Source organism: Neoarius graeffei, chromosome 22 (assembly GCF_027579695.1).
Source record: "Neoarius graeffei isolate fNeoGra1 chromosome 22, fNeoGra1.pri, whole genome shotgun sequence".
Classification (NCBI taxonomy): domain Eukaryota; kingdom Metazoa; phylum Chordata; class Actinopteri; order Siluriformes; family Ariidae; genus Neoarius; species Neoarius graeffei.
In genome coordinates, this window is record NC_083590.1 from 39,980,240 (window position 1) to 39,994,932 (window position 14,693).

The 14,693-nt window shown below is 42.5% G+C and overlaps 1 protein-coding gene across 8 annotated transcripts in view; it reads left to right on the forward strand.

Annotated features, from left to right (window-relative positions):
- The window catches only part of phactr4a (phosphatase and actin regulator 4a), a 211,364-nt gene that overhangs the window by 149,874 nt on the left and 46,797 nt on the right, over positions 1-14,693 (forward strand). For 7 of the 8 annotated variants that reach the window (XM_060904802.1, XM_060904803.1, XM_060904801.1 and 4 more), the window contains 3 exons: positions 8,901-8,981; positions 10,768-11,550; positions 12,875-13,294. In XM_060904802.1, coding sequence (XP_060760785.1) covers positions 8,901-8,981; positions 10,768-11,550; positions 12,875-13,294 — 1,284 coding nt within the window. The remainder of the gene's footprint in view (positions 1-8,900; positions 8,982-10,767; positions 11,551-12,874; positions 13,295-14,693) is intronic. The other variant, XM_060904805.1, reaches the window with a different exon arrangement.

Consider the following 14,693-nt stretch of genomic DNA (forward strand, 5'->3'; position numbering starts at 1 on the left):
TGGTCCACGGGAGGCGTCGCTTACAGTATCTGCGCGATCTTCACGAGACTTGTGCGAGACTTCGAAACGTGAAGCGTCAGCCAGGTGTCAGTGCCGCCATTTTTAAAACTGTTTTCCAAACGAAGTATTGCACAAAAACGAGTTTAAATGACGATTACTGCCTACTTTTTTCAAACTTTCCTGATTGCTATCAAAACAAACAAAACTTCTATGGAATCAATTTTGTGCCATACAATACTTTTGAAATATCAAACAAAAATGACAAATCAAAATACAGAAAAAGAAAAAAAAAAGTAAATTTTTTTTAGACTGGCAAACAAATTATTCGTGTAATCGTGTAAAATATCAGTCTATTACTCTTCAGAAACCTTTTATTTTTGTTCCGCGGCTTTCTCGGTTTTGTTTGACGTAATTTATTTTGGTTGCGATTCCAGCTTTCTCGTTTGCGCTGCCTGACTTTTTGCTTGCAGTTTTGGCACAAACTTCACGTGTGGGTGGGCTGTCCAGGAATGCATTCCCATTGGCTAACTTGTGTTTGACTGACAGCTACGCTCAGCCATTCCCTACTCGGATTCTGGCGGACTGTTTGACGAGTGACCGATCCGTTGACGGTAAACAAGGATGGAGTGGACTTCAGTGGCGACTATGATATTGAATTTACACTTTGTTGAATTAATTCAGTATCATAGTTGCCACTGAAGTCCACTCGATCCTTGTTTACCGTCAATGGATCGATCACTCGTCAAACAGTCCACCAGAATCCGAGTAGGGAATGGCTGAGCGTAGCTGTCAGTCAAACACAAGTTAGCCAATGGGAATGCATTCCTGGACAGCCCACCCACACGTGAAGTTTGTGCCAAAACTGCAAGCAAAAAGTCAGGGAGCGCAAACGAGAAAGCTGGAATCGCAACCAAAATAAATTACGTCAAACAAAACTGAGAAAGCCGCGGAACAAAAATAAAAGGTTTCTGAAGAGTAATAGACTGATATTTTACACGAATAATTTGTTTGCCAGTCTAAAAAAATTGACTTTTTTTTATTTTTTTGTATTTTGATTTGTCATTTTTGTTTGATATTTCAAAAGTATTGTATGAACATTTTGGCACAAAATTGATTCCATAAACTTCCAGCTTGAATACATCAGCATTCGAAAGAGGGCGCTCGGGTCTTTTGACAACGTCGGCAGATGTCGGTCACTTTGATTTCCGCTGTACATTTTACTTCTGTCCTACGATGTCTCGCACAGGTCTCAACGAATCTCATTTACGGCCGGTGCTTTGACATATGGACTGATATATTACAGAGCATATTTCAAACACTCATAACTTGCTCTAGCAGTGACAAAATAGCGATCAAAAATGCATTCCGATATTTAATAAAATGAGATAAATAGAATTTTGATGATAAAAAAAATTTGCCTTCAGTTCCCCTTTAACAACACGGCTTATTCGCACTGAGCTGGAACAAAGCCAGCTAAAGATGTCCAAAGCAGTTCTCAAAAAAAATTTCTAAAAAAAGAATAATTATTAGAGGATTTGATTGATTTTTTTTTGTATGTAGAATGCTTTTGTAATAAAATTTTCCTTTAATTTTCACCAATGGCTTTTGCATTTAAAAATGGAGATTAATATCACGAAACCAGGAACTAGGTTATATTATATACGAGGGGTGTAACGGTATACAAAAATCACGGTTCGGTACGCACCTCGGTTTTGAAGTTACAGTTCGGTTCGTTTTCGGGACAGGAAGAGGGAAAAAATGCACAACATAAAATCGCAGGTTGTTTATGATGAACTTTTGTAAACACCAACAGTTTGTTTGAATAGCATTTTAACTTAAAAAAATTGAATAAAATAGAATACTGCTGCAGACCACTGCGAACTTCTCCAATAAATAAAAGATTTTCAAATAAATCCAATTCATGAAAAAAATTAATTCAGTTCATCCAGCTAAAGACATTCACATCCCAACCCTCTTCCCTCTCCTCTGGTGTTCCCCAAGGCTCTGTCTTCGGTCCCATCCTATTTATCTTCTATCTCCTTCCTCTTGGTCATATATTTTCCGTAAATGCAGCATCCATTTCCATTGTTACGCGGACGACACCCAGCTCTACCTCTCCTCTCAACCCACCTCCACCTTCCCGCCCCCCTCCCTCTGTGTCTGTTTACAGGAAATCAAATCCTGGCTCTCCTCCAGCTTTCTCAAACTCAACAGTGATAAAACTGAGGTCCTCCTCATTGGTTCTAAATCCACTCTCACTAACACTCCCAGATTCACCATCCCCACTGATAACTCCTTTGTTTCCCCCTCCCCTCAAGTTAAGAGCCTGGGTGTCGTCCTTGACAGCTCTTTGTCATTCCAAACCCACATTAATAATGTTACCCGGTCAGCCTACTTCCATCTTCGCAATATTTACCGCCTCCGTCCGTCCCTTACTTCCAATAGCGCTGCTGTCTTGGTCCACACTTTAGTCACATCCCGCCTAGACTACTGTAACTCCCTCCTCTTCGGTCTCCCCCACGAGTCCGTCCATAAGCTCCAACTGGTCCAGAACTCAGCCGCTCGTATTGTCTCCAGAACTCCATCCATCAATCATATCACTCCTGTCCTCCAACAACTCCACTGGCTTGCTGTCAAATTCCGCATAGACTTTAAAATCCTGCTCCACACTTTCAAGGCCATCCACAACCTCGCCCCCTCATACCTCTCCGACCTTCTCCACATCAACACTCCCTCCCGGACACTCAGGTCAGCCTCCTCCATCAGCCTCACTGTGCCCTCTGCCCGTCTGTCCACCGTGGGGTCCAGAGCCTTCAGCCGCTCTGCCCTTCGCCTCTGGAACTCCCTCCCCCCTGACATCAGGAACATTAACTCATTATCCATCTTCAAAACCCGTTATCTAAAGTGCAGCATGAACATTCTACCCGTTATAGTATCTAAAGTGCAGCATGAACACTTCCAGCTTGTAATCCTGTTCAACTTTTTTTTTCACATTGTCCTCTGAAAGGGCAGACCTACTGACAGTTACGATATCTGAGTGGCCCAAGTTCGATGTGTTGCCAGAGCACACCCGATTACTCCTGAACAATGTCGGCACACCGCTTTCGTCTTATCCACTTGTCTTTGTCCGTCATCGTATTTCACCGAGAAACCGAAGCGTTCCCAAACAGGAGACCTTAAAAGTCGACGACCTTTCGATTTCATAAAATCAGTGAAGTTTAGTTCCCTCTGAAATTTAGTCATTGTGATTAGATGTATATTTCTGTAATATCTCAACAATATCAGGCCATTCTGTGGCTGGGAAGTTATTTAATTTGAGGGGATTAAAGCAAATAACGTGCATGAAATCGCTCACTTCGTGCAGTCAAGCAGACGGAGGAAGTCCATGTGCACGTCTACAGGTTTACCTTTGACCCTGCACTGACAGCTCCATCATTCTCTTGCTAAACGAACAGCTGATCACACCGAGCTGCTCGTTGAGCGCCGATATTTCTGAGTTTGGTCCTGCGTTTCCTTTCCTTCGTATATAACATAACGTCTTTTCTTCTCGCTTCTTGCTTTCCGTTACTGTAGTCGGTCTTTCACGTTTCATTCGCACACACACTCACTCACGTCCTCCGTTTTTCTCTCCGGTTTCAAATTTGTATCCCACAATGCCTTGCGCGAACGGGGAAAGCCCACCACGTGACGCATGACGTCGTATCTTGTATTGGGTCATGGTGAAGCAGGAAAAAATAGCGGAAAATTTAGGGCCACATGGCTCTAAATTCATTAATTATTGTGTTTAAAAAAATAAAATAAAATTGGAAGTCTGTGATTCGAATTCAGGAGCTTTTCATCCACTAAACAAAAATAATCAGGTGTTGGGGAAGATTCTTTTTCTGACCTACACTTGAAAAATCTGAAAGGCGGTCTAGCTTTAATGCTAAGGGCGGGTCTTCGAGCTCTGGCTTCTTGTTCACTTCTCTAGCACTTGAAGTGCAAGGCGGAGACTTATTAAGTACGCCTGTTATGTTCGTGTGGGAACTCGGATACCGGACGCAAAAAAGCCTACTGTTAATTGCGATTCAAGAGTGCATTCTGTACACATCTGCACCGTACCGAAAGTCCTGTCCCAAAACGGTCCGGTCTGAATATGTGTACCATTCCACCCCATTATATACAGTGCTGAGCGTAAATGAGTGCACCCCCTTTGAAAAGTAACATTTTAAACAATATCTCAATGAACACAAACAATTTCCAAAATGTTGACAAGACAAAGTTTAATATAACATCTGTTTAACTTATAACGTGAAAGTAAGGTTAATAATATAACTTAGATTACACATTTTTCAGTTTTACTCAAATTAGGGTGGCGCAAAAATGAGTACACCCCACAACAAAAACTACTACATCTAGCACTTTGTACGGCCTCCATGATTTTTAATGACAGCACCAAGTCTTCTAGGCATGGAATGAACAAGTTGGCGACATTTTGCAACATCAATCTTTTTCCGTTCTTCAACAATGACCTCTTTTAGTGACTGGATGCTGGATGGAGAGTGATGCTCAACTTGTCTCTTCAGAATTCCCCAAAGAAAATAATTTCTTTCCACCACAAAGGTGAAGGCTACAAGAAGATCAGCAAAGCTTTACTTATCAGTCAGAATACTGTAGCAAAAGTGGTACAAAAATTTAAGAAAGCTGGAACTGCAACCATCTCACAGAGACGTCCAGGTCGTCCACGGAAGTTAACACCTCGACAGGAGCGTCTTCTGATGAGAAGGGTTGAAGGAAATCGGCATGCACGTTCACTGCAGTTATCTAAAGAAGTAGAAAGCCAAACTGGGGTGACTATTTCCCGTGACGCAATACGGCGTACACTGCAGAGGAATGGCATGCATGGATGCCGTCCACGAAAGAAGCCTCTCCTAAAGCCCAGGCACAAAAAAGCCCGCCTAGAGTTTGCCAGGGCCCATGCTGACAAAGATGAAGACTACTGGGACTCTATACTCTGGAGTGATGAGACCAAGATAAATGTTTTTGGAACTGATGGCTTCAAAACTGTATGGCGTCGCAAAGGTGAGGAATACAAAGAAAAATGCCTGGTGCCTGCAGTGAAACATGGTGGTGGCAGTGTCCTTATGTGGGGCTGCATGAGTGCTGCTGGTGTCGGGGAGCTGCATTTCATTGATGGCATCATGAATTCACAGATGTATTGCTCTATACTGAAAGGGAAGATGCTACCATCACTCCGTGCTCTTGGTCGTCGTGCACTTTTCCAACATGACTAAACACACATCTAAGGCCACTTTTGGATTTCTGAAGAAGAACAGGGTGAAAGTGATTCAGTGGCCAAGTATGTCTCCTGATCTGAACCCAATCGAACACCTATGGGGAATTCTGAAGACACAAGTTGAGCATCGCTCGCCATCCAGCATCCAGTCACTAAAAGAGGTCATTGTTGAAGAATGGAAAAAGATTGATGATGCAAAATGTCGCCAACTTGTTCATTCCATGCCTAGAAGACTTGGTGCTGTCATTAAAAATCATGGAGGCCATACAAAGTACTAGATGTAGTAGTTTTTGTTGTGGGGTGTACTCATTTTTGCACCACCCTAATTTGAGTAAAACTGAAAAATGTGTAATCTAAGTTATATTATTAACCTTACTTTCACGTTATAAGTTAAACAGATGTTATATTAAACTTTGTCTTGTCAACATTTTGGAAATTGTTTGTGTTCGTTGAGATATTGTTTAAAATGTTACTTTTCAAAGGGGGTGCACTCATTTATGGTACGCTCAGCACTGTACAGTGAAAATTTCAAACCATAGCAGCCCAAATTACTTCTATATATAATTAGATAAATGTCATTGTTTATTTTAAATGTTATTTTTAGTCATATCCTTAACACCTTTGTGACATTTGAAGGTTATCGTGTTGTGTTTTATATCGTACACTTACATGGCATCATATAATGCGATATGATTTTCTTGCAATAAACAAAATGTGTATAGTGGAGCAGCGGAAATCTATTTGAGCATTTTGTTTCTGCATCTCATGCCAGACGACCTCTCTCTCTCACTTTCTCTCTCTTGCTCTGCTCACCGCTGTGTGGCGTTTTACTGGAGTTTCCGTAGATTTACGACATAAACGTTTGCAGTACTTATCGTACTGACTCTGGAGTTAGGCAAGGTTTTATTTTCTAATGTTCATATTGTCATCCCGACGACACACAATTACTTCATTATGCATCATATCATCATCTTTTAGTATACGGTCATGCTTAAAAGTTTGTGAACCCTTCAGAGCGTTCGATATTTCTGCATAAATGTGAGCTAAAACAGATTTTGACACGAGTCCTAAAAGTAGATAGAGAGCCCAGTTAAACAAATGAGACAAATATTATACTTGGTCATTTATTTATGAAGGAAAATGATCCAATATTACGTATCGGTGAAAGGCAAAAGTGTGTGAATCTTTGTGTTCAGTATCTGGTGTGACCCCGTTGTGGAGTAATAACTGCAAGTGTTTGTTGCAGTAACTGTTGATCAGATGATCCTGCACATCAGCTTGGATGAGTTTCAGCTCATTCCTCTGTACAGAACCACTTCAGTTCTGGGATGTCGGTGTGTTTCCTCAAGTGAACTGCTCACAACATATTTCTATTGGATTAAGGTCAGGACTTTGACTTGGCCGGTCCAGAATGTTCACATATTTCTTCTTTAACCATTCTTTGGTAGAACCACTTGTGTGCTTAGGGTCATTGTCTTGCTGCATGACCCGCTTTCTCTTAAAATTCAGTTCATGGACAGATGTCCTGACATTTTCCTTTAGAATTCGCTGGTATAATTCAGAATTCATTGTTCCATGATGGCAAGCCGTCCTGGCCCAGATGCAGCAAAACAGGCCCAAACCATGATACTACCACCACCATGTTTCACAGATGGGATAAAGTTCTTCTGCTGGAATGCAGCGCTTTCCTTTCTCCAAACATAACGCTTCTCATTTAAACCAAAAAGTTCTATTTTGGTCTCATCCGTCCAGTTTTGTGGTCGAGTCACTAAACCTCAAGTCCGAGAACAAGACGCCGCCCACACCATTTGACGGTAACTGTTGCTGCCTTTATGTGAAAGCATCTCTGCTACTGTGTTGGACTAACGTTCCTGCTCGACTGCCCCATTTTAGTTCATCAGCTACAGATAAAAAGCTTGTTCATCGCTCAGCAAGCCCCGCCCAGTATCAGCAGGGCAAATAACATGAGAGAGGGTTAACACTAGCTAGTTCATCACTCAGCAAGCCCCGCCCACTATCAACATGAACATAGCACATCACTTCCTTCTCTGGGTGGAGTCTCGCCAAATAAGGATTGAAGTTCGAGGTTGTCCCCGTCGTCTCCTCGATAGTTCTTCTACGTATGGAACACACAGCAGGGCATTTTTTCCCACTGCACGAGAAGTCTGTATAAGCAAAGCGGACGATCCTAGGGGCTTCTCTCCAGGCATTTTAGCACCATTAACGCTAGTTTGTTCCTGAACATGACGTATGAACAGGTGAATGTGGATTCTCTTGCACAAAATTAGTATAAAAATTAATGTAGATATAAATATCTTATGTCAAATTATTATGGCATGTTACAAAAAAATAGAGAAAAAAATCAGAGGCCTCGTCTCCAATTTACGAGTCCAGATGCTGTTAATGTACGAGTCAGAGTCCAAGTCAAGTCATGGGTCCTTAAAATTAGAGCACGAGTCCTGAACTCGAGTACTACAAGCCTACTGCATCTGTCCATAAAATTGTTCCAATAGCCTTCTGGCTTGTCCCCATGTGATCTTTAACAAACTGTAGATAGACAGCAATGTTCTTTTTGGAGAGCAGTAGCTTCTCCTTGAAACCCTGCCATGCACACGATTGTTGTTCAGTGTTCTCCTGATGGTGGACTCGTGAACATTAACATTAGCCAATGTGAGCGAGGCCTTCAGTTGCTGAGAAGTCGTCACCCTGGGTTCTGTTGTGACCTCATGGACTGTTACACTCCTTGCTCTTGGAGTGATCTTTGTTGGTCGTCCACTCCTGAAGAGGGTAACAGTGATCTTGAATTTCCTCCATCAGTCTGACTGTGGATTGGTGGAGTCCAAACTCTTTAGAGAGTGTTTTGTGACCTTTTCCAGCCTGATGAGCATCAACAACACTTTTTCTGAGGTCCTCAGAAATCTCCTTTGTTCATGTCATGATACGGTACACTTCCACAAACATGCGTTGTGAAGATCAGACTTTGATAGATCCCTGTTCTTTAAATAATACAAGGCAAACACTCTCACCGTTTGATTTGAAAACCCGACTCAAATTTCACCTTCAAGTTTAACTGCTACTCCTAGAGGTTCGCATACTTTTGCCATGTAATATTGGATCGTTTTCCTCAATAGATAAATTATCAAGTATAATATTTAGTCACTTTTGTTTAATTGGGTTCTCTATCTACTTTTCGGACCAGTGTGGAAATCTGATGATGACAGAAGTGTAGTCGATTTGTCTGATTATACGAAACACACTAAATACAGTCAGTCACTCTGTTACTTCCTGTCTAATATTTCCTGTTTCATGTAAAGTGTAGCACGATGATTCTGGGTGAAAACATGTTTCGTTCCTATCGTTACTTTGACATAGCTTACATTTGTGATGAGGGGAATGGTGAAGCACACTCGACTTACAAGATGAAACAGTCAGAAGACATTTAATGCAGAGATCGTTATCGCAGCATCAAGTGACATGAATTTTTGTGCTTTACAAGCAGGCAGGAACAATCTCATGCGGCCTTCAGCAAAGAGTGAAGTAACAAGCACTGTCTTTCACATCAAGTTTCAAAGATGTGCTCTCTCTCTCTCTCTCTCTCTCTCATGTGTCTTCTCTGTGTTGTCAGTCCTGGAGAGGAAAATTTCAATGAGAAGACCCCGGCAGGAGCTGATAGAGAAAGGAGTATTAAAGGAAATCTCTGAGAACGGTACAGCAGCTTTCAGGACACATACTGTATCCAGTACAGTGTCTTGCAAAAGTATTCATCCCCCTTGGTGTTTGTCCTGTTTTGTCGCATTACAAGTTGGAATTAAAATGGATTTTCGGAGGGTTAGCACCATTTGATTTACACAACATGCCGACAGCTTTAAAGGCGCAAATTGTTTTATTGTGACACAAACAATAATTAAGATGAAAAAACGGAAATCTGGAGTGTGCATAGGTATTCACCCCTTTTCGTATGAAACCCCTAAATAAGAGCTGGTCCAACCAATTCACTTCATAAGTCACATAATTAGTTGATTAAGATCCACCTGTGTGCAATCAAAGTGTCACATGATCTGTCACATGATGTCTGTATAAATCAACCTGTTCTGGAAGGACTCTGACTCTGCAACACTACTAAGCAAGCAACATAAAAACCAAGGAGCCTCCAAACAGGTCAGAGACAAAGTTGTGGAGAAGTATCGATCAGGGTTGGGTTATAAAAAATATCCCAAAGTTTGAATATCCATCAGTGTGCCATTAAATCCATTATAGCAAAATGGAAAGAGTATGGCACCACTACAAACCTGACAAGAGAAGGCCCCGCCCACCAAAACTCACAGACCGGGCAAGGAGGGCATTAATCAGAGATGCAACAAAGACACCAAAGATAACACTGAAGGAGCTGCAAAGATCCACAGTGGAGATGGGAGTATCTGTCCATAGGACCACTTTAAGCTGTACACTCCACAGAGTGGGCGGGGCTTTATGGAAGAGTGGCCAGAAAAAAAGCCATTATTTCAGAAAACATGCCCAACAGTATGTGGCAGACTCCCCAAACACATGGAAGATGATTATTTGGTCAGATGAGACTAAAATTGATCTTTTTGGCCATCATGGGAAATGCCACGTGTGGTGCAAACCCAACACCCTGAGAACACCATTCCTACAGTGAAGCATGGTGGTGGCAGCATCATGCTGTGGGGATATTTTTCATCTGCAGGGACAGGAAAGCTGGTCAGGACTGAAGGAAAGATGGATGACACTAAATACAGGGCAATTCTGGAGGAAAACCTGTTTGAGTCGGCCAGAGGTTTGAGACTGGGATGAAGGTTCATGTTCCAGTAGGACAATGACCCTAAACATACTGCTAAAGCTACACTGGAGTGGTTTAAAGGGAAACATTTAATGTCTTGGAATGGCCTTATCAAAGCCCAGACCTCAATCCAATTGAGAATCTGTGGCATGACTTGAAGATCGCTGTACACCAACGCAACCCATCTAACTTGAAGGAGTTGGAGCAGTTTTGCCTTGAGGAATGGGCAAAAATCCCAGTGGCTAGATGTGCTAAGCTAATAGAGACATACCCCAAGAGACTTGCAGCTGTGAACGCAGCAAAAGGTGGCTCAACAAAGTATTGACTTTTGGGGGGAGGCGGCAAACACCGAGGGGGATGAATACTTTTTGCAAGACACTGCAGTCATTCAGTAGCATATAAATTTTCACTGACGTGTCTACAAATGTAAAGATCAAATCTAACGTCTCAAATCGTAGATCATTAAATACAACCCTAAAATGCTTCAAATCCTCCTTCATCAGTATTACTTTCATAATTCTATATAATAATAACTTGATCTGTGCAGTTTAACTGTAGACTTTAGATCATGAATTTTTGGACCGGTGTCATATTTTCACTGGAATCCACTAACCTCCTGTCACGTAGAATCGACATGAAATATCAGACAGTGTTGTGTTTCGTATCTACTCGTGTTCTACTCTGTGTGTTGCAGAGAGTAATAACGTGAAAGCTCCGGCCGTAAAGAATGGCCACATGCTGCCTGTATCTGGGGACCAGGGGTCAGAAGCCGGGTCCGAGGTCAAGAGCAGGCCACACAGCGAGGACCGAAAGAATCTATTGGCACCAGAGCCTGAGCGGCGAAGCCGGACACCGTCAGACATCACCCGTAACCGGCAGCCTCTGGACGTGGACGCCCGCACACGCATCGTATCAGACTCCGAAAAGCGAGACGAGCCAAGGTACCGTGACTGGAGGGACGAGAACCGAGAACGCGAGGAACGAGGAAGAAGGGATGACAAGGAGGACCGGGAGAGGCGAGATAGGCGAGAGGAGCGGGATCCAAGAGGGGACTGGAGAGAAGAAAGAGAGCGGAGGGACAGGAGAGACGTCCGAGGAGAGAAAGATGGGAGGGACCAAAAGAGGGATGACCGAGAGGACAGGGAAAGGAAGGATATCAAAGAACGAAGGGAGGATCACGACAGAAAGGGAGAACCTGTTCGGCGTGACGACAGAGAGAGGAGGCCTGAAAGCGACAGGAGGGATGATCGAGACAGAAGGGAGGAGCGAGAGAAGAGAGACGACCTGGCGAGGAAAGATGGGAGGAAGACCGAGCTGCAGAAGCTGATCAGGCCTCAGTCTGACATGGATATGAGAAGCAGCTTGCAGAGCAGCTCGTCTGACGTGGGCCAGAAAATCCGACCCGTCTCGGAATTTGACCAGAGGAGCACCCTGCCACGATACACACCCACTCAGGATGACCCCAGGACACGCACAGGTGAAACACCACACACGACGCTCTCTTTCAGGGATTTTTCTACCACAATCTAAACATTCCACAGCAAAGGGGGCAAAAATGTATTAAACTACCAAACCAGGTACAAATACAGACTAGTATATAGAGTACGGTCACTTAGCACATCGCGTGTGCGCATATGTTGCCAGACATGCTTTCTTTAAATTCCCACACTGCTTCCATGTCTACTTTTGTGCTTTCTCTTTTCATTGTGCTGCACGTGTTGCTCGTTTTTTGTATTATGTTTTTTTTTCTTCCGTGACGCGTCAAATGGCAGAAGTTATAATGAATATCTGATGTACTAATGAGGTTTAGATTAAAAAAAAAACCCACAAAAGTTTCCTTCAGCAGTCATCTCCAACCATGTTAGAGCAGGGTTGCCAGATTGACTTGGATCCCCCACAAATTGGTATTTATTAACAGTAACAATGAAGTCATTGTACAAAATCGAGTCGTACGGTACGTGAGCCGATGGCTATAAGCCGTGTACGACGAGATTGAGTGGAATAACCGTTTTTAATTCGATCCATGTTCACTGGATTTTGAGAAACGGAGCATTTTTATTTTTATCTTTTGCAAATTCGATAAACAAAAACTTTATACAAAACGTCCGACAGAATAATTTCCGCTTAGGATGTAAGCAAACTGGCGAAATAACAGGAGCAATTTGTGAAAAATGCGATAATAATAATAATAATAATTCTTGCAAAAATAAAAAATCAATTCTTCCCATCAAATACTTTCATTCCATATTTTTTTTTTTTTGGGTTCGCCACCGCCGCCGCCACCTTCTTTAGGGTTTTTTTTGATGGTTGGCAAACCGACTTAAAGGTGCATTACTGCCACCGACTGGACTGGAGTGTGGAAAAGGAGATATTTTTTGGAGGGGGGTTCTGTGTTCTTTTAGCTATTTCTGTTTCTTTTGATAGCAATTCTTGGGGTTTTGTTTTCGAGTCGAGTTTTTATTTCGTCCTGGGTCGGTTCAGCGACACGCTCCGCCATTTTGTTTTTCTCTACTCACGGTATATGAGCTGATATCCTAGTAGTAGAGGATCCAATCAGACCGCGCGATTGCTCATATCCAGTGAATGTGGATAGAATAATCACTTTTCTGCCAGTCACGGGCACTGTTTTCATGCTGACATGTCACATTTGATGTATATTTTCATGCCAAATAGCAAACCAAATGAATTATTAATGCACAGCTAAAAATCATTTTGGTAGGTCACTAATTTTTGTTACCTGTCTGTGTGTGTGTGTGTGTGTGTGTGTGTACATGTGCGTTTGTGCATTAACCCTGCGCTAGGCTCTGTGGGCGTGCGCTTCACTCCTGCCCCTGAGTTAAAGGAGCAGCAGCCTCCATCCAAACAGGCCATACTTCCCCCAAAATGGCTGATGTCCTCCACTGAATCTGGTCAGGCCTCATCCTCATCCTCTTCTTCCTCCTCCTCCTCTTCGTTGTCGTCCTCCTCATCCTCAGCTCCACCCATCGCTAAGCCCCCTCCTCGCACTGTTTCTCTCTTAGTGGATGACTCATCTCGTCAGAGTTCTGTACCAGTGGACAACCCACCACCTATCCCAGATCATTCTGCCCCTGCTGCTGCTGCTGCTCCTGCACCCGCTCCTGCTGCATCTCCCACCACCTCTGATGCCCCTGTACCTGCAAAAATGCCACCTGCTCCCCCTCCCAAACCCACCAACCGTAATAGTATATTAACCCTGCAAGGTGAGCCATGTCTGCTTTATGCTTTGTGCTCCATCCCCTCAGGGATTGTTCAAAACCTCCAGCTTATTGTTTGTTTTTCGATGTGTCCTCAAACCAAGAGGCTAGAGCACTTGAGACACTATATGTTCTTTTTATAACCCTCACTGCATTCAGGTCCTGGGGCTCATTCAGGAGGACATTGTTATTCTGACTTAAAAACATCATTTTTATTTAATATTAGCTACGGTTGTGGTCAGAAGTTTACATACAGTGACGTGAATGTCATCTTGGATATGAATGTCATGGCAATATTTGGGCTTTCAGTAATTTCTCTGAACTGTTCTTTTTCTGTGGCAGAATGTACAGCATACATCTTTAATTAAAAAAAAAACACTAGAACTTGGTGCACAAGTTTTAATTTTCTTTGGGTTTTCTGAAATCAACACAGAGTCAAAATTATAGGCAAGGCAAGTTTATTTATATAGCACATTTCATACACAGTGGCAGTTCAATGTGCTTTACAGAAGTAAAAGCAGAACAGTAAACAATAGAAAATAAAATTACATAAAATAATTGGGGAAGAAAAATAATAAGAATTAAACAATAGTAGAAATAAAATAATAAAATGAAATAAAGTTCAAAAAAGGAATCAGCCTCGAGATTAATTATTATGGGTTTAACTCATAAACTTATACATACACCACACCTAATATTTGGGTAAAATGTCTCTTCGTAAGATTCAACTTGACCAAACGTTTTTTGTTTACCATGAACAAGCTTCTGGCAGAATTCTGGTTGGATATTTCACGACTCTTCATGGTAGAATTCAATTAAATTTGTTGTTTTTTTTTTTTCTTGGCATGGACTTGACTTATAAGCACGGTCCATATATTTTCAACAGGGTTGAAGTCAGGACTTGTTTTAAGCTTAATGTTTGCCTGCTTTATCCTCCACAACCAGCTCTGATGTGTGTTTGGGTTCATTGTCCTGTTGGAACTCCCAAGTGGTGTTCAAGTTTCTTATGGTTTATGCTGAAGAATTCTGAGGTAGTCCTCCTCCTTCATTGTTCCATCCATTTTGTGCAATGAACCAGTTCTACTGGCAGCAAAACAGCCCCAGACCATGATGATCCTACCACCACCACCAGCTGGTACAGTGTCTCTCTGTACACGGTGGTCATTGTGGCCAAACAACTCAATCTGTGTCTCATTTGACCATATAGCTATCCTCCTGAAGGCTTTTTCTTTGTCCGTGTGGTCAGCTTCAAACTGTAGTTAAGCTTGAAGGTGTCAATTTTGGAGCAGGGGGTTATTTCTTGGATAGCAGCCCCTCAGTCCATGGTGATCTGAACTGTAGACAGTGATCCATCAGCTTCCAGTTCATGGCAGGGCTGTGCCATGGTGGTTCCCAGGGTTCTTCC